The 24809-nt window shown below is 38.2% G+C and overlaps 1 protein-coding gene across 2 annotated transcripts in view; it reads right to left on the bottom strand.

Moving 5' to 3' along the window:
- Positions 1–24809, bottom strand: part of Itgb8 (integrin subunit beta 8) — an 89680-nt gene that overhangs the window by 39006 nt on the left and 25865 nt on the right. The window contains exons 2-4 of one of the 2 annotated variants that reach the window (XM_055607547.1): positions 16741–16826; positions 11015–11189; positions 795–1041 (exon numbers count right to left, since the gene is read on the bottom strand). In XM_055607547.1, coding sequence (XP_055463522.1) covers positions 795–1041; positions 11015–11189; positions 16741–16826 — 508 coding nt within the window. The remainder of the gene's footprint in view (positions 1–794; positions 1042–11014; positions 11190–16740; positions 16827–24809) is intronic. The other variant, XM_055607549.1, reaches the window with a different exon arrangement.

Below are 24809 nucleotides of genomic sequence, written 5' to 3'. Positions count from 1 at the left end.
GTAACACCTGATCACAGAAAACCATAATGAGTAAATCACAATGAATGAATAGATAAAGAAATAAATAAATAGAATGCTTCTCAAAGTCCTGTAAAATGAATCAACCCCATTCTGTAACTTGATAACTATTTCTGCAAGTTTGAGTGTGTAGAATGAAATTATTTGAGCAGTTCATAGAAATAGAAGATAAAGAAAATGATATATAGAGCAAGAAGCTTACAGAGCCATTTCTCTGAAAGTTCAGCAAGTGACACCATGTGATAACTTGCATGCTTGAAGTTAATTATCTTTCCTTGGGGATACAAGTGCTATTTAGAACCAGATTCTTATTTTTTGATATATGGTCTTTGAGGCAGTTGGCTACATCATTAACAAAATAAATATACATTACCATATACAGTAGGTTATCAGTATAGCATTGAGATGATAAATAGTCTAAAATGTGTCAAACCTAAAGTCAACAAATTTGGAGCAACCACAAAGAAAGAAGGCACATAGAATTTCCAAAGGTATTTATATGCATGTCAGCTTCATTGTTGGAAATTCATACAAGGTTACTAATAATAGGTAAATTTTTTTTGTATGACAAAAAGTGAATAAACAATATTTGAAAGAATATAGCTTAAAACTCCAGGCAAATGCTTCCAGAGAGGAACAAAGATCCTCCTCAAATATTTTTGCTTTTATTTAATAAGACAATATTTTGAAACATGTAAGTCTTTATAAAAGAACAAACAACATGAGATTTTATAAGAAAGATTCTTTTACTATTATCCACATGAGACATTAGCTACCTGCACTGATTGTGGATCCTTTCCGGGTGGACGCTAATGTATGGAGAGACAGTTTTATCCACATAGGAGCCAAAACCAAGACGGAAGTCACGGGAAAAAAATGCCATTTTTTTAGATAAATCATTTCCAACGGAATTCAGTTTTTCTATATTATTGTGCATTGATGCTGACACATCAACCAGATAATAAAGATCCACAGGGTATTTCTTCAGAGGACGGATTTTTAACATAAAATTAGCTTCAGCTCCTAATTTAAAGAAAGAAAAGCATCATATATTCTTCATTTATACATCTTAGATGTCAATAAGCCAGTGATATTTTCATCTGCATTTGGTGTGTCTATGTGTGTCGTTATGTGTGAGCACACTTGTCACGACATGCATGCTGAGGTCCAACAACAACTTGCAGGAATCAGAATCAGGTCTAAGCTTCTGTGCTGTGGACCCCAGATCCTGACCTCAGGTGCGGCAAGCACCTCTAGCTGCTAAGCGATCTTGGAGGCTTGAAGCGACACCTCAGCATGCAGCATATTTGCCGTAAGTTTACCCACCATCAAGTTACTTTTCTAACTGTGCGCATGTACAATGTCCATGACTCAATACTGGACAGATGCACCTTAAGTGAAAGCCGATTGTTTGGGCTCGCAGAGTAGAGGATATAGCCAATTATCTCGGTGAGGATGGCGGGCTTAGTAGGGGTGGCCAGAGCTTGTTGACCTGATTTTTCTCATCTTTGTAGATCGGGAAGCTGAATGCTACAGAGGGAAGTGGTGTTGGGTACAGCTCGCGAAGGCCCATCATAGTGACATACTCCATCAGACATGTCCTTCCAGAGCAGTGTCAGACACTGGACCACATATTCAAACAAAGGCGCCATGAGGGACCTTTTAAATCTAAGCTACAACAATGCATTTCTGACCGTTCTAGAGACAATGTACAAACATTAGACCAGTTAATACAAATGTAGGAGGAATCATTTCCATAAACATGAATTGCCCATTGCCCTCAGGCTAGGAATGTACAACGCAAAACAATACGCAGCATTCTATCAGAAAAAGGTTTAGGTGGCTGTGTTCAGGGAATGATCTGAGGAAAATCAGAAAGATGCCTTAAGAAAAATAATATTTTATTAAATGTAAGTGTTTATTCATCCATCTGAGCCAAGGTGTCTTAATCAATGAAATGTGAACCCTTGAGTACTCGACAGCATGTAAAACTCTTTGAGATAATGAGTAACATATTATAAATCAGCAGATGAGCTTTTTCCTATTGATTAGTGGGTGAGAGCAGAAAACCAGACATGCCATGTTGACGATGTGGAGGTTATTAGCTCAGCACACAGAAGGGCTACAGAAAATGTATGCTGAAGGAAGGCCACAGAGGCCAGCCAATGGCCTTAAGCAAATAACTGGATTAGAAGAAACAGTCACCCCCAAGACAGGTAAAAAGTCGCCCAATGGCACCTGTCTTCAGTACAGGTTATTTAGTTCCTGGCCACATGATGATTTGACATGAGACCTGAGTTATCCATCTAGATCCTTCAGAGATTCGAGGCCCACATTTAAGATATACTAGGAAAAGTCACCTACTTAAAATTTGTGAATTTTTCCTTTTAAAAAAATAAAATAAATGGTTTCAAATCATTGACTGTTCATATATAGAAAACATGTTGATTTGGAAATATTTATAAAAATAAATTAGAGTTCGTATACCCACATTGCAGGATGAGATATTCATTAAAAGATTTCCATAATCAACGAATTATTCCTGCTTTTTCTTTAATTTTTTTTTATAATTCCAATGTTATTCAATCTGAACTACCAAATCTATCACAATAGCAAGGCTTTATTAGCAGATAAGAACAAATGTAGAAAAGAAGAGATGTTCATTCATTTCCAATTTGCTGCTGGGTAGGAAGCCCCCTGGTTGTAAGGTTCTGAGTTCTGCCTTCCAGAAGTTTGGAGGGAAAGTGAGGCAAGCATAACCCAGCCTCATCCATCCTCTCACTCCTCTCTGTAGGAGCGGGGCTGCCTTCAGAGAACATTTACTCTGCTCACACTTTGGGTCAGTGCTGTCAAGTACCAGTAGAAACATTCTGTAATTACGAGGGGGGGTGGGAACTGAATGTAGGAAAATATCAGAAGATAGTATACGGGGACAGATTAAAAAAAAAAGAAACAGACACAGAGCACAATTGAAGAGCGTAGTTCAAGCAGAAGGGTTTGAACTTAACACATAGATCAACATTTAAGAAATATATAAATTATTTAGTGGGGTTTTTTCATTTTGTTTTATTTTTTAACTGTTGACTTAGGTATATTGCTAAAGGCCTTTAGGCATTAGCCATATAGTGTTTTTATCTTGGTGGATCATTGCAGTTTTATGGTGGCTCTGTCTGACAGTGAAGGATTCTCTGTATTTTTAAAGATGATGCTAGATATAGCAGTTTATTAGCAGACTGTGCAGTAAACTCAGCGTAGGTGTGGGATGGTGAGCTCAGTGAAAGGCACAGTTTGTGCAGCAGCTGCAAAGGTTTCCTTGGAGGCCTAAGCTATTGAAGGCACTCCAGATGAGTGCCAGTCATACAGGGGACTTGTGCCAACAATACGTGTCAATAGCCTAACCAGCAAAATTTTCGTTCACTGGCCCAGCAAAGAAGAGGTGATGAGAAATCCTTGGAGGCTATTGTGTCAGGATCCTGTATTACCTAGATGCTTGCCTCAGCACAGGTACCTGGATTGGTCTCCCAAACATGGGCTAAGACCTCTATAAGACAAGTTGTCTTTTAAAAAATTTATTCATTATATATTCCGATTGAAGGCCCTCCCTCAACTGCCCCCAGCCCCTCCTCCCTCTCTTCTTCCCCTGTATCCCTCTCTTCTAGCCCTGAAAGGAGGGCTCTCCTCTGCTACCTGCCCATAGTTTATCAAGCCTCATTAGCTCTGCCTGGATCCTTTCTCTCTGTGGCCCAGCAAGGCCGCATCACCAAGTAATAAAGATCCAGAATCTAGAAGCAAACTAGATGTCCCCAAAGGAGGAACAGAAACAAAAATTGTGACAAATTGTCATTTAAATGTACAACTTTCCATACTTGAGTCACTGCTACTTTTACATCTCAAGATCCCTGAACTGCCAGTGAGGTTTTTACTGGTTCAGGGTTGACAGCCCTAGGCAGGGTGACTCCAAATCTCACTTTGCTTGTTAAGATGGGATCAAATTTGTATTTCCATGCCTTCCTTGTCTGTCAGCTTCAGACATTAACCATAATGGACTCTGAAGCTGCATTTGGGTTAGACAGTTATGTATGTGGGAGAAAAGAATTAGATATGGGTAAAGGCAGTAGAGACATGGTCTCATGGTTATACAAATACTGTATCCCTCTGCACAACTACTATTTAGTTTATGTTTGAGTGCAGTCAACACATCTGGCTCAGATGCATGACTTAGGACCTGTGGCTGTCATCATTGCACGGCTAATGCAGCCGTGTCTGGGTGTTAGAGGAACTATGGGAGATGAGTTATGCAGAGATAGATGTACTACATTCATATATTCTGCACAACTAGTTTACATTAAATGACTAAACTATTTTTTAATTAAATGATACCCAGGTCACTTTTAACTCCATTTTTCACAGTCATCTGAACTATGTCCTTTGTTCAATTATAAGTGATTCTATAATGAGATTACATGGAAATTTTAGGATATCTAAATTATAAAATTCTAATTTAATTTTAATTTTTAATTAAAAAGTGGCCACAGCCTAGCTTGGTGTGGTCAGGCTTGCTTGTTTCCCAGGATTGCTACCAAAGGAATTATGAGAATAACAGCAGAGCTGTGCTGGTGCACCATGGACCTCGGGACTGAAGTGGCAACCCCTCAGTCTCATGACACACTTGTTGGTTCAACCCAGTGGTTTAAAACTAAAAGACTAGCAATGGTGAGGAAGGCAAAGAACTGGGAGCTCATGGCTCTTGTTCTTTCCTCCTATAAGAATAGCCTCCAGGGCCAAAGACAAAGCAGTGGCTAATCGCATTGGCTTCTCTTTCAGAGGACTTTGGTTTAGTTCTAGAACTCACATTCTGCTCATAACCAGCTGTAACCTCAGCCCCAGGGAGTCCAAACCCTCTTCTAATCCCTGAGGGCACTGTACACAAGCCATACACAAATAAACAGTAGGCAAATACCAATCAAGATAAAAATATCTAAGTAAAAGAATAACCTCTTATTCATTCCTCATTAGTAGTGATATATGATTTGCAAGACAATTTATTCTAAAGAATCATATTACTTTTTCATGAGTATGGTTTTAGAATAAGAATGGTTCCATAGGCCCATATCTTTGAATACCAATTAGTGCCCAGTCAGTGGAACTGTTTGGGAAGGATTAAAAGGTGTGGCCGTGCTGGGGGAGATCTGAGGTGGGCTTTGCTATTCCCACTATAGTTCTTACTGCCTTCTGCTTGTGTATCAAGATGGGAGCTCTCAGCTGCCTTTGCTGTGTCATCATGAACTCTAACCCTTTGAAACCATGATTAATATTTTATGCTTATAAAACCTTGGTCATGACATCTTAATGCATCAATAGAGAAGTGATTAAGACAATGACGCCTGTTCAATCATCCCTATTCTTCCTTCAACACTAAGTGCAATAACTGACTGTCAACTGTCGGATACTGTCAGGGTTATGTTCAAGTATATTCAGAAGTAAGGGGGAACTGACCTGAAGTTTACTTTCCAAATATTTACAGTGGTAATAAACAATGGGCAACTATTTAGATTAAAGTTTTAGAGAGTTTTAGTCAGTGTGTTCTTAGTTCATGTGTGCTTGATCAGGCTCATTCATGCCGCTTTGCTCTAAGAGGATACAGGGAAATGACTGATTATGTTGCTGGCATTTTTCTGTACCAGTCTCATTAAGAGGAGATCTTAGACAATGAGAAGTGAGTTTCTGACAATGCCTCGGTTTTTGTTCAAGTTCTTTGCTGCCATGGAAATATGCTTCCTTGTCTTTGTCAGCTTCTATTTGCAGAGTACAGATGAGTGTGAAGAACATACTATGTGTGTATGTATATGTGTGTGTGACTTAAATTGCATTTTATAACTAATTTTAGATCCCATTCCCCATATTAAACAGGCAAACCACTAAACATAGTTGATAGTCAAGGCCAACTATGTGGAAAATGGTTATAATTGACTATAATCGGGGCTAACCATAACGTTTCCTCCTTGGTATTTTCTTTCCTTTATGAATTTCTTCACTCCCCTTCCATCTTTTCTCCTCTTCTCAGCTTTTTTTATGGTTGTTTCAGACAGAACTGCACTATGTAGCTCAGGTTGCCTCAAACTCAGCTCCCCTGACTCTTCCTACTCTTCTTGGTTTTTGCCTGCATTTTGCCTTCTCAGTTCACTGCCCTCCGTTGCCTTGAGCTTTCTCCCGGTCACTACACTGTGGACTCTGTCTTTTTAAAACTCAAAGCTGTATGTCACTGCCTGCTTAAGATGCCCAAGTAGCTTATCACGCCAGATTGAAGCGCCTCATCATTTTGACTCTGTCTTCATCCCAAGTCTAGCAAACCAAAACTGCTTGTAAGCCCCCAGAAGTATTCTGCAAACACATACTTCCATGCTCTGTTTATATTCGTTTTTCCTGTGGTAAGCTAACTTCCCTTTCCTTTGTGTAATTACTGCTTTAAGACACTGTTCAGTAAGCTACCCCTCCTTGGACCAGGCTGAGCTTCCTTTCCTTGTTTTCCTGGCAACTGGATCATACTATCATTTTAGTGTTTTCCATGTAATTATGAGGTCCCAGACACGGCATCTTTATCTTTTTTTCAATATTTTTTTATGCAGTAAATTCTTTTTTTAATTTTATTTTTTTCTTATCAGTTACATTCCTTTTTTTCAATCTTTAAAAGCTTCTATGAGAGCCTTACACAGAATACTTAGATTTGTATTGGTACAGAGTAATACATAGTGATTATTGCCATTATTTCTACTAGATTCTAAGTAACCTTAAGGATAAGGACAAGTTTTCATCTCTGAACCCTCTGGTGAATCCTGAAACATTAACAGAGCTCCAAAAGGAGGAAAGCAATCATAATGATATATATGAACTGCATGAACACATAAGCGGAAAGATGTAATTTATAGGTACTTACATTTCAAATATTTTCTAAGGAACAGGACATGGGAAGGATACAGTCACATTAATTAGAGATAAATAATACACAAAACAAGATAATCTGCTGGAAATTAGCATTTAATTATAAAAATAGGGTGATTGGCATGTTAGTATGGAGAAGCAAATCACACCAAAACCCCAACAAAAATGGTTAGAAATAGTAAGCTTAAAAATATGTTCAAGCATACCAGTACTGGCTTTCGGGATGGACTAGCTACACTGAGAATACTGAAGACTGAGCCAGTGAGATGGCTCAACCTGTTAAAGATGCCTCCTGCCAATAACCCATGTTCTATCCCTGGGATGACAGAAAGAAAGACTGACTCCCACAAAATGTTCCTTGACCTCCCCTTGTGAGCCTGAACATACACACACACACACGTACATACACTAAATAAATGTAATAGTTTAATTTAAAAAGTAAAGAGATTAAAATGAATAAGATAGGAAGCTTCACTGACATAAATCTAAATGAACCTTATGAATTATATGGGAGTTGTATGAATTATATGGGTATGAATATATATTAAAAATCTAAGCAAATTTTTTTACCTTAATGCAGTGTTACAATTTGAAACTTGAATATTTGCAAGTGTTAATATGAATATTTGCATATGTTAAATGTCTGATCTATCCTCCAGTGCTGTTGGAGGTAGAACATTTAATAAAGAATTAAAGCCTAGCTTGATGAAGTTAGTCATTGGAGGCGTGCCTTTGGAAGCATATTGGGATTCCTCTCTCTCTCTCTCTCTCTCTCTCTCTCTCTCTCTCTCTCTCTCTTACCTCTGACCATCACGAGATAAACAGGTCTCATCTCCCCGCCATCATTAATTGTCTCACAGGTCCCAAAACAGTGAGGTCAAGAAACCATAGGTAGAAATGCTGGTGTCATAAGACAAAACAAATCTTTAAATCATTTTCTGAGGTGTTTTGTCACAGTAATGCAAAGCTAATTCACCTAGAAAATTCACTTTATCAACATATTCTAAAGAAATATACTGCTTTGTTGTAGAGAAACTGTATTTGAACTTAATTGGGATTATTTCACCTTTGCTGAATATCTTTAAATTAACAGTGTTTTTGGAGACTTGTACTTGACACAATAACAACAACTGTTCAGAATATTCTGTTCAAGAATGACTTATTCTTTTGTTTGTGGTTCGTAGCAAATGCAATCTAATTTGAATGCTCCAGTTTTTATTCAAGCTTTGACAGTGCAGGTATACTGATTCACAGCAAATAGGCAGCTTGTAGGCTGCTGTAAATCTGTGTAGGCATTTATATGACACAGGTATAGTGTGTGGCTTAAAAATGTGAGTGAGCACAAAGCACTTCTTACCATGGAATAGACCTAAAGTACTTATTGAGTATTTATTTAATTAAAAATTAAATTTTATTTTGTCTTAATTTCTTAATAAAATTTCATAACAATTTATTATTTTCATTGAGATTTACAGAGAACCAATTCTTGTATATCTATTTACATTTTATTTTAATGCTATCTTTAATTAATTTTATTATTTTAAATTTATTATTCCTTCTTTTTAATTTCATAAAAGCTTGTTTTATTGATCTTTTTTTGGATGCTCAGTTCATTATTATTCATTTTGTTTTCAAAATAAAAGCAAACCATTGAAAAATTTTAGAACAATTCCAGTTATGTCCTATCTATTTGAATGTGTTCTGTTACTGTTACTATTTATTAGTTTATGACTAGAACTTTGATTGTATCTTTTGAGTTAATTTTATTGCACTGTGCTTAAAGATGTTGGGTCATGAAATAGTTTTTAGTTTTTGTAACTGGGTTCTGTGTGGTTGATTTCTTAATATATTTTTATGTACTTTACCGTTTTATATATCAAGTGTTATAAGCTGAATAACAAGGAGAGGGGCCTTGGGATGTGATTAGGCTCAGCTAAGATCATGAGGGCGATACTTCATAATGAGATACTGTGAGATACTGGAGAGCTTCCACATCACCCCCACTCCTAGGACTTTCCCTTCACACTCTGCCATGTGAGGACTCATTAGGAAGTGATCACCTGTAAGCCTGGAAAGGAACCTTTACTGGAAACTAAAGCTGCGACACCTTGTTCTTTAATTTCCCTGGCCTGTGAAATTTTAGCCTTTCTGGAACTGTGAGGAAAGGTAATTCTATCATTTGTGAAAGGCATTGCGTGGTGACAGCTAAATAGACTAAGGCACCAAGTTTTTAAGCTCAGCTGTCATGTTATATAACTTTCCCCTGGTTTCCCCAGCAGATATTGAAGGGGATGATTAAACGCTCCAGTCTAATGAAGAACTTGCTGATCAAGTGAAGATTGGTAATGCAAGAATCTGTAGGATTTGAAGAAAGGCTTGGAGTAATGGCCATGGTAACAGCATGCTTTCAAATTTAGGTGTGCTCTGCAACTAAGCCCAGCTACACTTGAGTTAGAAGGCCAAGTTATAATGGAGTGTTATGTGTGTTACCATTCAGTGTTAACACAGAAACAAACAAACAGAAACTACCCTATAAAGATTCTAGAGGCAATGGTGGAAAAGGTGATGGATGAGAATTCTGTCAAGATATGGAGACTGGTAAAAAAATTGGGACTTTTAGAAGTAGCTAGGAGATACTAGAAAACCTGAGATAATGAGCCTTTGTAAAAAACAAATAAAAGAAAAAAGTCACTAGAGGTGGCTGGACAATCACAACTTTAAAAGGCTGTGCGTGCAGGTCAGATACATGCACAATTGCTGGAATATGAAGAGCAGGTTTTAGTGAACACACTGTTTATGAAAACATTCCTTTTCTTTTCTTTTGTCAATAGTAGGTGGGAAGAACATAATCTTAACTGGATTAGAAATACTGAATTAGAAACCCTGAATTAGAAAGCGATGGCTATGCATCTCTTTCCTGCTGGTATCCAAATAGTACACATTGAGCTGTGTAATCATTTTATATGGCGAAGAACCCAGTTCTAACTGGAAGCTAGGAACATGTCCAGGGAAAAAAACAGACTTTGCTTTACCGGTAACTAAAGAGTCTGGAAGAACTGGTTCAGCATTTAGAGTAGGATGAGAAAGATAGCAAGAATTACTATTATCATTATTTAATATTGTTGTTATTAAAACAAAAACCAATAATGCTAGGACTACCCACAGTGAACTAATGAAGAGTTGAAAACAATGAAATGTTACTTTAAAACAGTCTTCCAGCTCTGTGCTTTATATCTGTGTTCTGTGATATCTTGTATACAATTCATATATTAGAATTTTCTGTACCTGGGGGAATGAATGTTAACCAGAGCTACAACATGTGTCAGGCTGTGAGACACAGACGGGAGATATCAGAGAATGCAAGAGGAAAACTACATGCTAATCTCAGATGCCATCACAGAACTGTCTAAGGTAATCACGGTAATAATCAATGATAGTTTGTGTTTAAAGTTCATTGCAAAAGCTCTAAGGACTTAGCTTAATTTGCATTTCCCATTAACTAATGAATCAGTGCATCATATAAGTATTTTTAGAGAATTTACTCTATTCAGCACTTTGAGGAATGGAGAAAGAGTGCAAAAAAAGTTGGTTTTCTTTCTGGGCTTAGCAGGTATGTACACTTGCAACCAAACTTGACACTGGTCCTGCAGCCATCAAACACACATGGCTAAAGAAGAGAATCAATTCCTGCAAGCTGTTCTCTGACCACTAGGTGCACTGTGGCATGTGTATGCCTCCTCACCTTCTATCAACTGAACAACCAGAGGAAAGTTCCGTTTCCCCAGAGCCTTATTGTAACCTGAACACAGAGTGACTGGACCTTATGACCAGAACACAGAGTTATAATAGGATGTGGTAAGGTCTGTAGCATGTCCAGGGTGATACAGCTTAGCTACAATCATGATAGGGACTAGAACAATGTTTCCTTGATTGATCTACGCTCACTAGGATTTTAACTATACTACTGTCTGTTGCATTACCTTAACTAAGAGCAAGTCACTAGGAGCTGTAATTGCAAATTAAGGGTCACCACAGATTTCTTTGGAAATTGCCAAACCTGGATGAAGTTGGACTGAGACTTCTCCTGGTGTCACTTGGCTGTTGATATCATTCTCGCTTGGTGTTGCTGTGCGCATAGACAGGTATTCTATTGAATCAACCGGGCAGCCTTTGCTTATCAAATTGGAAACAGTATCACAACGTTCACTTCTTGATCCACCTGAAACAAAATCCTGTTTAAAAAAAGAAAAATCTTTGTTTTTTGTTTGTTTGTTTTTTAAGCAAGTCATCTCTAACAATTTAAGAAGCCTTACAATACAAACATTACAAAGGAAACATTTCCCATGCAGAACAAATTAGGCCATCACATAAATTAGCTGCATGCTTCTAATAAAAGTATGGACAATTTTGCCAGGAATAAAAGTTTCACTTCTACATTTTATTTAAAATTAAAAAAAAAACAAATTAATAAAGAGGAGAGTTTAATCAAGCACTTTAATTGTTGTTGACTGAGCACTGCAAAATTATACCAGCTTCATTCTTTGTAAGCATCTGACTGTGGAAAGACAGACTTAAAAAGAATTAGAGTAGACAACTGATTGTTTCCACATGTGTGCCTATGTTTCAGGGAACCCAGCTGGCATGTCTACTGTATGCTGTTATGCTTGGGGGGTGAGAATAACTCCTCCAAAATCACATGCCTAACTGTGCTGACAACTTAAAAGAAGGAAGTAGGAGTCTAGCTTCTAGAACATCAATCTCTACAGCTTCTTATATACAAAGCAGCCTGTAAATAATCAGATAAACCTAGGAAGAAGGTTGTGATGATGCGATAATAGAAGATTCCAATTCAGGTATAAAATGGTGACTAATTTAGGATTAGTGAAATATGCTTAAAAGTTAATTTGTTTTGGTTGAGATTTAAAAAAATGATACTTCCATTTTTCACATGACCATTGAGGCCTTGTATTGAAAAGTATGAAAATATTTTATTATGGGTAATAATGATCTAAATTGTTTATTTGAGATTGTTAGTTACATGTGAGCTGAATATTTGTCCAGCAGTCTTCCTAACAGGGCTATTTTGCTCCAGCATTTAATCATCTCACCTTTAAGTCATATGATTCAGGGCATTTGATCTCTACTTAATTAATCAGTCCATGAAAGACTACTGAGCAGATACTTACTATAAGACAATGGTTTTCTAAGTGTTAAAGATACAGAGCAAGGCAGCTAGAGAAACCACCACTGAAATCACGGATCACCGGGTGAATTCAATCACTCCACAGGGAAATATTATATGGGAGTAAAGCTTAGGGGCAAGAGAATGTCATAGGGTTTATGGAGAACGAGAACTGTAAGTCTAAATGACATGCCAAAGATGATGTCATTAATTATGAAGAGCAATATACCCAGCAACAGGGAATGATTAGGTAGAATCATGGTGGGCAATAGAAAATATTTTAAAACACCTTTGTTCTTTTCTCAGTTTACAGCATGACTTGGTAAATTAAAGTCAGTAGGGCAAATGTAACCATTTGTCTGTTTTTACATGGTTTGTATGTCAAAATGCCCCATTTTAGAAGATGGTCAAGAACAAGGCGAGAAGTGTGTGCCTCAGAGAACGTGTATGGCCTCAAGTGCTAATGCTGTCCTGCCTGGTCTTCAGAGTTGATTGATAATTAGCGATGGCCCTCACTGGTGATACAAAAACAATGCAAAGGAACAAGGCAATGCTCCCTTCTTTCTAAGTGACCCAGGTGTTTGCTGAGTGGCATTGTGGAAACAGACACATTTAAATTTGCTTAGCAGTTAACTTTCACCTAGGTTTTAATCAGAAGTTTAAACAGTCATAGCCTTTACTTATATCTAAATTTATCATATCAACTGTTAACACCTACAACTGTCAGGCAGAAATAGTTTATAAACTTCGTGGAGTGTCACAGAGAAGGGTAACCCAGCACGTGTCACAGTTCCTCAGGTATGTGTCAGGTTAGGTGAAGGGTTCCGCTTCTCCCGGTGTAGGGACACGGAGAGTACACAAGGCTTGGAGCTTGTGGCATTCCCAACATGTCATGCCACAAAGGGCCACACGGCTCTTCCAGGTGTAAAGGCCCCAAGATTTCAAATAATGCAAAGGAATGAAAATATAAACAGCCTGTAAGAGTGTCTGAATTCCAGTGTAGTGAATAAAGAAGCGAAGGGTGGCTAATTTCCTGTAACTATACATCAAGATATATGTCATGTGACCTTTAAATGTCAGATAGTTTTGCTAAAATAGCAAAATCCTCCCAATTATTTTGCATTGTCTGAATCAGGATGGCTGTTTCGGCCCACTGTAAACTGTTAAGCAGAAAAGCATCGCCAATTGGCCAATTAGGTTTGGAAGGGAAAGAAAAGGCTCTTGCCCATCGTGGCTCACTTTCCATTTGAAAGAAGTGATTTGATGCCACACCCTTTTAATTTTTGGCAGCTTATGTCTATTAATTTCTCCTAACCCTTAAGTTTTACTTTTTCTTCAAGAAAAATACTGGAGAAATTGGACTCCAAGTTTCTGTAGCTGAGATCTGATGAGAATGAGGGCCCTAGGCTGAAGTTGCTGCGGCTTTTCAGCTTTTCAGCGGTTGCCTTTTCTGTGCATCAGCATAATACTCCCTGCAAATCTTTCCCCACAGTCAGGTCTATTTGTTTTGTTTTGTGAACAACTCTTTACCCAGGGTTGTCTCTGTGTTCATGGGTTTGGAATTACCAGACCTGGTGGTCACAACTAAAGACAATGACAACACCTCTCCGAGGATCTTTCAGTTGCTAATATTTTGGCAGGACAGGGAGGGCCCTGTGAGCCTCTCTCCCATACATATCCAATGGTTAACAAGACCAGTCTTCTGCAGGCCCAGAGCAGGTAGCTACAGCTGCTGTGAGTTAAGAGTGCAGCTCTGGCCCATTGCCAGTAGATAGAATTTCTTATCCTTTCCCCTTAATGCCAGCCCTTACATATTTTCCACCAGCTCTTCTTGGTTATTTTGTGAGCTTTGGTGAGGTGGTATTTTGACCAGCTTTAAAAATTATACAGGCCAGGTTTGTTAAGCTGCTCTTCATCCATTATACTCATGATTAGGAAAAAAGAAAGAAAGAAAGAAAGAAAGAAAGAAAGAAAGAAAGAAAGAAAGAAAGAAAGAAAGAAAGAAAGAAAGAAAGAACACGCCCTTCTTTTTCCCTCCATTTTTTTCTGGCTTGAGAAGTCAGGATCACCAGCTGTGTCTGTGTCTATGATGGGTGATCTTACCTCTTGCTAACATCAGGCTAGCCCACAGGGATTACGCAGTTTCTTCTCTTAGTAATATGAACAATGAACAATCCCAAGATTGTATCCTCAGAGAATCTGTGTGTGTGTTACTATATTTTATTATCATTTTTGTGTGCATATAACATATTCATGTGTAAGCAGCTGAGCTTGTCCACTCAGCTATGTGCAGAGGCCAGAAGTTGATGCTTAGATGTCTTCTTCCATTACTTCTCCACCTCAGTCTTTTGATATGGTCTTTCACTGACTCTGAGTTTGCCATTTCAACTAGACTGTCTTGCCAGCAAGACCAAGGAATATGCCTGTTTCTACCTCCCAATGCTGGGGTCACAGATGTGTGCCACAGGTTTTGATGTTGGGGGTTGTAGCTGAAGTCCTGATGCTTGTATGGCAAGCACTTTCCCCACTGAGCCATCTCCCCAGCTCCTGGCTGAATTAGGCAGGCAGTGCCAGATCCCTAAACTAAGTATTTATAGTCACGTCTCGAGCAATATCCTATATTACCCCATTGGGAACTGATTAACATGTGGGTGGGTACAATCAGCATTTCTGTTTTAGAGAGAGGAAAAATAAGATTTAAAGGGATGAAGCAACAACGTTACATAGTTGTTTACATAGTTTATAGTTAGAAAATGTGGGAATTAAATTCAATTTGGTATCTTATTAGAGCCTGATCTGTCTAAACATAAATTATCTTACACTGCTGTGTAAGACAAGAATAACCTTGCAAATATTAAAAATGTCTTTGTTAAGGTCCCTGTTTGCAGGTCCAACAGTTGACACAGGTTCCCTCTGTCCCTCAGCACACCCCCTGCACTGGCTTTCTTCCTTCTGAATTCCCATCCCTTGGCACTCCCCTCTCCCCTAAGTCTCACTTCTGTGAGCAGACAGATGGGCATTTTCTGAGCTGCCATTTTTCTCCTCTTTTGTACCAATCACAGCTGTGAGAAGGAATGGTCTTTCTGGAACCCCGTGTCACACTTGGCTGACAACTAGGCTTTTGAAAGCTCACCCCAATAACTCCCACTACAGCACTTAGCAGCTGAAGTTGGCTTGGCACAAAGAGCAGGACTCTAAGGATCTCTTCTAAATATGAGTGGAGTATTGGCTCAGGGTCAGGAAAACCAGGCCACATAACAGTCCTGACACAGAGGACCCTACAGGTCAACTCCACACTCAAGGCTGCAGAGAATGACAAGGATTCTGTCTAGTCTTTAGGGTGACAGAACTGATGATCTTGGACCAAGAAACTCTTGAATCTTCCTCTTTATGACGTTGTCTGATTTGATGGATTGTGACAAAGTACTTCCTTGTAAATTAAAGACGTCTGATTTTTCTCATTATGGAGCCCAGAGAACAAAGTAGAACATGAGACTGCCATCAGAAAAGGTGACATTTAGGTGTGGCTACTGTATGTGAATCCCTTATGTGCTAGTGCCCTGCTCTCAAAGGAGAGAGTGGTACCCATCATACCTGCAACTTTTCAGCTGTCTTTGGCCTCCTGGTGCATACATGAAGAGGGGGAAAGTGGGGACAAGAGGTGGGAGTTTAGCTATTGAGATAAATTGAAGGAAGTAAAACTAGAGATTCATATCCATGTAGGCAGAGCCTCTGAAAGCCCATTGGTTCAATGCCCAGGAGTTGCATAAGTAACCTCAAAACTACCCAGGCAACACAAAAGAGACTCCAATTTAGCAAATGGAAATATTATATATAGCTACCTCTGATTTACAATTATTGATTTTTAAAAATCTCATAAAACAAGGTTAGAGCAAAACAAAAATAAGACATTACAAATTTTACTAAGAACTTTGAATTTATTTCTCCACACAGAACGCAAAACATTAACTTTCAACAATAAGAGTGAATTATTCTCCACTCTACATGATTTAACTGTACACAATCCTTCATGAACAGGTAACTGGAAAAATAAAGGCATCACATTTTATATAATTAAAAAAATTGTTATACAATGTTAAGAAATCACTGAACTGTTAGTATTTCATATAAAAACAAGCAAAATGGATCAACGAATCATCCAGCTTTTCTTTCAAAAGCAAGTATTAAGATAAAAATCAAACTTGGGTATATAACTTTCTGCTGCAAGTTGCAGCTAGAATCTCATATCAAAGTTTACTGAACTATTAAAAGTTATTATATATGTTTGTCAACTTCTCCTATAGAGCAGATGAAGAGCATAAAATGGTTTGCACTTCATGTCAAAATTACCACAGTTTTCTTAATAAAAATGTTACACTTGGTTTTATATTCAGTCAGATAAGCTGCTTTTCTACAGAAAACCAATTAAAATTTTCCTGATGTTCAGCATTACTTTTCTTGTTTCTGATGCATCTTTAAAGTACAGAATATTGGGTCAATGAAATCAGGCTAGTCAGAAAATTAAGGATGAAAAACTCAAAAGTAGGAGCAGCAGCAAACAAACAAACAAACAAACAAAACCACCATCAACAAAGACACACCTCTTGAACACACCATCCGCATTCGGGACCCAGCTGAAGGCACCTGGCACAGGAGACCACGGTTGAGGAGCCACATTTATTCTGGTCTGAAAGTCAAGTTAAGATGAACCATTAGGCTTTTTTTCAAGGTGGAAAGTGTAAACAATTCAAAGTGCAGCTAGAAAAGTAAAAAAAGTCACCTTTTGTTACAAACAGATGGCATCAGACAATATACAGTTTCATTGGCAAGCATTAAGCTGCCATTGCCGTTAACAGATGCCTGGATAACTAGCATTTAATTTTCTAACAGCAGAAGAAAAGAGGAGGGTGGAAATGTGGCTTTTGTTTTATCTGGGGATTTAGCTTATTGCAGGCTGTGCTGCACTGCAAGGGGACCTTTGAAAGTTTTGGTCACTGATGTCATAGCTCATAATCTCTGAACCAAGCAGGTGCTTTTCCTGCTGATGTTTTTCATGTAAAAATCAGCATATCAACATGTAAAGCTACGCTGAGTCACATGAGGGAAATTTCTGAAAAGTAATCTTGATGGACATTTAAAGTATTACAGTAGAAGAAGATTGTGTTAATATTATTTTGCGCAATACAGATATAGACACGGTGGCATGAGTCAGTATTTTAGACACAAAATGTTTAAAGTGAGTAAGCCATTTTAGCTAATCCAGTTTTTTAGACTGGATCACATTAAGATTGATTCCTGTGCGGGGCTGTATCTGAATAGATAGTTGTGCCTACAAATTGCCTTTATTCTTCCATGTACTAATTCTTAATTATAATAAGATTCATTATTTTAAATATAGACACAGACTCTAATAAGGGATGAGCATGTATCAGTCTTTTCTTGTGTTTAGCGGGTAACTCTGTTTTTGTAGTTTATTCTTGTACTCATATGGCCTATAGGCACTGAAACTCATTTAACTCCACTTTACTCATAGACACACAGTGAACGAGGTAGACATCAAGACTACAAGTCATTTGTAGTCCAGGTGGGGAGAACATGCAGATTATGTAACAGACACAGGAGATTTTACCAGCTTGCTCTGGGAATGTGATGAAGATGTTTTTTTGTACTTTAGAGCAACGGAAAGGGGTGGGGCTCTTTGCTGTCTTGGTTCACATATTTTATTCTCTATTTCTCTCCTTAAAAGTGCATTCAACATTAAAGTGTGTGTACCTACAGACATAATCAGACATGTTTGTGAGAGTTTACAGGGATAGGGCTCATCAAGTTCCCATTGCATTTTTTCCTCTTTTTCAACTTTCCTAAACATTCTAGAACCCAGGGTGAAGCAGCTCTGACTGGCATGTGCCGTTGCACAGGTGCTTGAGTAGGCAGAGTGAGGGTGGCAGCTACAGCAGAGAGGCACTAAGTTGAGCAGAGTGTTAGGCTAGTGTGCACCCTCCCTGCCTGTCCTGCGCAGGCTTTGCCTTAAGCCTGGTGCGTTCTTCCCTAACATGCTCTCTCACAGTCTGTTACTTACCCTCTGTGGTTCACCCACCCTTCGTCTTTGGCATTATAGCAAATGTATATGTCTGGGATTCTTCCCTTTGAGTGAGACTGCAGCCCTTATAAAAGAGGCTTCTCTGTGATTGCTCCCTTTTGCCTTTTTGGTCTCTGACATGTGAAGTCAGAGGACCTCTCACCAGATGTGGAATGCCTGCTCCTTTATGGTGGATTTCCCAGCCTCTGGAGTGAGGAGAAATAAATTTCTTAATATGAGATGTACTGTTACGGGAATAAGGGTTGAGTCAGATCTAGACCAGATAACCTTTATTAGCACTGACTTTGACCTTACATTCAGACTTGAATGGGACTCTTGACTTAACAACAGGTTGAACTTCGTGTTGCCAGTCAAGACTGCAGAATCCTGAAGAACAGATGCAGAGCCTAGGGCTCTGATCTTTATAACTAATGTTTGTCCAATTCTGACCTAAATTTCCCCACGTTTAAGCTTATATTGGGCTCCTACTTCCATAGCGCACAGAAATCACAGCAAATTTACAAGTAAAATTTCCTTTCCTTTACTGTCTTGCCTGGAAATCTGTATTGTCTAGGCCAGTCTTGTAGTAACAGCCATCTTCCTGCCTATGTGCTATACCCAAAGAGTGGTTATAAAGAGTCATAAAAGTTTCTCAGTGTTTCCTTATTTAAAAAAAATTCAAGGGCCAACCTCTGTTCTCCACCTTCAGATTCCTAAAGATGAAAATAAGATTGTGTCATTGCATCATGGATCCCAAGGTGGACATTGCTGAGAGTCCACACAACCACAGGTAAACAGTCCAGAGATGGATTTAGAGAAGGCAAGCCTGATGGGACCTGGGGGAAGGTGGGGAACTGAACTCCATGGGATCAGTGTCAAACATGGTTTCTGGACATTGTCATGGTTACCCTTCACAGATATGCTTTCCCACATGGAATTTTATGAGGTTGCTCTTTAATTTAAAAATATTCAAATTAGAAAAATGCTTAACATTCAAGTAACATATTAATTATGGTAATTCTTGTCACTGAGTGGACAAATTACTAGTCAGCATGTGATAAAAATTCTGTCTTTCTACACACACACACTCACACATACACACATCTGTGGAAGGAGAAATCCCTACAAAGCACACAGATCAATGCACAGTGCTGTTTATGGACTCTGGTGTATGTTTTCAGCCTCTGGGTATGTTTTCCTCATTGGCTCTCATTCCTGATGCAAGGAGGTGGTTTCCTAGCAGCTCAGGGCTGTGCCCTGACCTCTCTTTAGAGTTTAGCCTATGTAGGCTCCCCCATCCGCACCTACAGTGCTGCTTGCTGAGTCCTTTGTCCAGTGCTGTTGCCTTACACACACAATGCTTTATATTTTAGGCTTACATTCTTAGGAGAGATAGTTTTGTGTTGATCTTAGGGTGTACTCTTAAGGACTGGGAAGTACGGTGACAATGTTTTAAGCCACACAACTCCAAATATACCTTTTGTGCCCGTTTAGTCCCCCTGAACTCTGTGTCATTTCTCTGTGCCAGAAATCAGTAAAGGATTTAGTAGCTTATTGTCTTTCTAAATAATTTTATCCCTTGACCTATAAACAAATTTTCACATTATGTTACAAGACTAAAAGGCGCAGATGTGTTGGAGCAACATTGCCAAATGGTTACTGGGAGGCAACGCCAGACTTCCATGCAGCTGCTACTTAGTAACATACGCTTTGAAAGCTCTCTAACTTCATTTCTTCTCTCTAACGAGCCCCTAACAATAGCCACCTGTTTCTATAAGGACGTTATAAGGCAAATCAAGCAAGAATAGTAAGCACACAGTGGGGGACTTAGGACAGAGGTATATTAATTGACATCATTAATTATGCAGAGATACCCATATTGACATGTGCATGTGGATAACTTTAAATGTAGGTGTGTTTGTGTGTTTAGTTCTAAGTTCCCATAAAGAATGACTGTGTGTGTTTAAATCTGTAGTAAATGTACCTTGCTGTCTGTTTTTAACATGAAAGTCTCTTGAGTCATAAGACAAAAACTGTAGCTAATATAGAATATTAGTAAGTAAAAAGTTAATGCACTCAGCTTAGTTTTTAAAATAATTACTAAGAACAAAGGAGTTAAAGAAACATGTACCAACCCAGTCCTGTGAATAAATGCTGGGCCCAACTAAGGGTCAAATTTCAGAAGGTCTCTGAAAACACATTCATTTTATTCATGTTTTCACTGTGATACATGTGAAATGATGTCTATGAATGTCCACAGATGAAATAATAAGCATCCAATACCCACAGAGGGCAGAAAGATTAGGAAATTGCATGTGCGCGATGCTCAGCTTAGTCCTCTTTTTTTAGATGGCATTATTTAATCATTATTGTGAGACTGTCTAGTCAGTAGAAGTGAAGAAACTCACACAGATGACAAGAACTGCAAACAAAATGAAACAAGTGCACCACAGCACCCTTCCAACAAACAAACACACACACAAACACACACACAAACAAACACACACAAGAGTAGATGTAAACAAGTGCACCACAGCACCCTTCCAAACAAACACACAAACAAACAAACAAAGAGTAGATGTTTTGGTGTTTAGACTGAGAGATTTTCCAAGATCAAAGATCAGACTAAATGAAGGCTAGAAACAAGATTTCCAGTGTTCTTTTCTTGCTGTAAAGACTGGACAATAAAATTTGATGTAATTACAAGATATATATTGTTAGTTTTTGGCACATAGAACAAATAGGATTGACAAGCATTGTAGACTTTGATAATCAGAAGTGCTTACTCCAGATTCTTCTATTATTACAAATGGAATGATTTGTAAGAAAGTGCATTTTTTCTAGGCACTGTTTCTTTCCTTCTTCTGTTATTATACAAATAAAATTATGCTTGGATAATTGCATAAAGTTACTTCCTCTACTAAGAGCAAAGTCAACACTACATTTCCATAACAGTTAAACAGACACAGAGTATAATTTTCAAGGGTAGCTTCAGGGTCTTCTTGCTGATACTCATATCATCCGATATATATGTGTTATGTTATGGTTACCCTCGAGATACTGAACATGATTACAAATATTCAATCCATGCTGCCATTTGATGTACAAACAGAAACAAGGAAACACAGTGATGCTTCAAGTATTAGAATTTTTTATTCCAAGGTTTCAGCTAACATTTCCTAAAGGTTCCTATAAAACTAGGAAGGCAGTAACTTCTCTGAAAATGGTGTGAGAAAAAGGTGGTAGGGATCAGAAAAGCAGCAGGACAGAGGAGACAGGATGAGGCAGGAGCTTCTCTGAAGGGAATCTAGAAAGGGGAAGCTATGAAGTTTAAGATTAGCAAGTTAGTTTCTGAGACCACACCTCAAAACAAAGGCAATGAGAAAATAACACAGGTCTTCCATTTTCATTTCTTCCTCTAGATCTATCCTTAGACTTCATAGGTGCAACATTCAAACAGTGTAGGCTAGCATTTTTCATTTGCTTTTTTATTTAGTGCTTAGAATGCAGGAAACCAACAAGGAAGCAAACAAAAAAAATTACAATATATCTATGTCAAAGCTTTAGCTATTAAAATAACTTTTATAGAATAATAGAATAAATACATATTTGTTATGTCCATTTTTAAGTAGTTAAAATTTATAGTAATATGTGTAGTTTACTCCTACATTATGGAATCAGAAGCTACTAGTCTCTATAGTAAATAGTGTCAACTAGCAGACTCCTTTTTACTTCGGGGCGGGGCAGGATTTGAGACAGGGTTTCTCTGTATAGCCCTGGCTGTCCTGTACTCACTTTGTAGACCTGGCTGGCCTCGAACCCACAGCGATCCACCTGCCTCTCCCTCCCTGAGTGCTGAGATTAATGGCACTCAGGCACCCACCATGCCCAGCTCAGAATCCTTTTTTTAATCCTCTAGAATATTCTTTAATTTTTTTCAAACTTGTTGTAAAAAAGCATCCAACTCCAAGCAAATGAGTGTTGGTGATGAAAGCAATCTAGTGGGCCCAGCGAGGAGGAAAGCAACTCTTCTGAGAAGGGAGCAATTACTAGCCCTCAAACAACAGAGCTCAAAAGCAAAAAGATGCGGCCTGACAGCCTGATGAAAGCAGTCTAGGTGGAGTGTACCACCATCTGCAATGCTCTACACTGGTCAGTGATGAACCGTGAGTACTGTGGCCACTGGCATGCCTGTTCCCTTTAAATTACTATGCTCAGGATTTCTAAAGCAACATTGGGAGGAACTGGAATGTCACAATTCCCAGCTTTTCTTGCAATGATGATGGTTGCATGAATAACTATGATGACAGAGCATTATACCAAAGTTGCTTAATGGGTCTTCCATGAAAGATTCTCAAAAAAAGGCATTTTTTGTCCTTTGCCTGTCCTGCTTCGTTCTTTCTATTTCTAGCATGTGCACATGATGTCTTCAGCATCCATCATCATCTTCAGACCAGTTGGAACTTGTTTCAGAAAAGTCAATGCTAAGGATTCAGTATGAGAGGACCCATGCGTGTCTGAATCTGTCTGTGTGTATGTGACACTCTGAGGGTGAGGATAAACACACTCTGATCTTAACTAACCCACTTCTCTTAGGAACTTGCTCACTAAAATAGAAACACACATATTAGGGAACAATTTTTATCTGAGAGTTTAAAAAAATTAATAAGATTATAGAGCAAAAAAATTCAAGTACATGGTTGTGAAAGAACTATGAAGCCTCTCTCACAATTATTACCACATTTAAAAGATACCACTCCCCGTATTGTTTGTTTGCTTTCCCTTGGAGAAAATGACTAGACTCTTTAAAAATATTTTCTTTTCTTTTAAAAGTTTAACTTAATTATTATTGTGCGTGTGATGTGTGTATATGTGCCTGTACATATCTTGGTAAGCATGGAGGTAAGAGGATAACTTTAGGAGGTTGGTTTTCTCCTTTCACCTTTACATAGGTTCTAGTGATCCCACTGAGGTTGGAGCAAGTTCTCTTACCCTGTGAGCTCTCTTGCAAGCCTATAATGCATTTTCTGTATATCCCTAGTATAGGAGTCTAGTACCTGGGTTGCACAGTAAGTAAATAGAATTCTATGTTAAGCTTAATTTGGAAATTTAATTCCTGGGGTTCACAATAGCTCTTGAATGCTTACAATTTAAAATAGCCTTAATTTATGAAACATTTATTTTAAAAGGCAACATAACTATGTTTGCTTCTAAATCTACATCTGGATAAAGCACATGACTCTCCAAACTCATGAAAACAAACATACCCTAGGGACATTATTTATTTTGAAAATACAACTTTTATTTTGAATGTCATTTGAATGTCATTATTTATTTTGAAAATATAATTTATCTGAAAATTAAATTTGTTTCAAAGGAGCTCTGACTATATGATAAGATAATACAGAACTAAATAGCACTTCTTAATCTTCCTCCCATCAGATGCAAAACCACTAAATCCATTTACATTCTTTGATTGCTCAGATCAAAGCCAAACTTCCTTTCATAAAGTGCTCATTTTTTACAATGGAATGATCTCAAAGTGGAACTTCCTATGAGTGTTTGGAAAAATTGTTCTTTTAAACCAGGAGGGGTTTAGAGGATAAGGGGATCTTAGTATATGTTAATTTATGTTTCAAAGAAAAGACTCAACCTTCCCATTATCTAGAAAATAGGTCATGCAATTATATTAGAAAAGCAGAGTGGGAAGAAGCCATTTTCACTTTGGGCAGTTTCAAGAATGTTGTAGTAACCCTGGACATTCTAGTCACTGGCCCTGCTCTCTTTGCGGCCATCCAAAGTGGGCCAGTTGCACTAGGACAGGACGAAATCAGTTTGAATGCCACCAAGAAGAGCCAGAACGTAGCTACAAGTACCCTTCATTTGTGTTGAAGCTGTTGGCCACAAGAGGCCTGATGGTCAGAGAGAACCATAGCAGAAGTTTTCATTATAATTCATTTTTTTATATAATAATCAGTTTGAGAAAATCTGACTAGTGCACCTGTTGGGTGACTATAATTTATGCTTTATCTTCAGTCATTTTTACATTGAACAGGGGACTAGTTAGTTACAATTATAGTTGTGCCATTGGTATAAACTGGAACTCCCCAGGGAGGCCAAAAGCCAAGATCTTCCTAAATCAGCAGTTCTCAACCTGTGGGTCGCAACCACTAGGAAAACACATATTTCCAATGGTCTTGGGAACTGAGAAATCATTCAGCAAAAAAATTATAGTTATGAAGTAGTAATGAAAATAATTTTATGCTTGGGGTCACCACAACATGAAGAGCTGTATGTAGTAAAGGGTCGCGGCATTGGGAAGGCTGAGAACCACTGAGCCTAAATGGTGTTTCAGTGGTGAGTAATGAAAAGCAACCAGCAATTAGACAGTGGTTTGAAGATATGTGAGTCTTTACTCCCCCAGCTGTCACTGATGAAGGACTCTTTCCTCACAGGCTTGCCTGGAGAAGGGATTGGTGGCTAGGTAAATGTGGAAATTGGACTGAAAATAGGTTATATTTAGATCACATTCCACATACACCTTGATATATATATATATATATATATATATATATATATATATATATATAT

This window comes from Psammomys obesus, unplaced genomic scaffold (assembly GCF_907164565.1).
Source record: "Psammomys obesus unplaced genomic scaffold, mPsaObe1.curated_primary_1811, whole genome shotgun sequence".
In the NCBI taxonomy this organism is placed as follows: Eukaryota; Metazoa; Chordata; class Mammalia; order Rodentia; family Muridae; genus Psammomys; species Psammomys obesus.
This window is presented reverse-complemented; position numbering and strand designations above follow the sequence as displayed.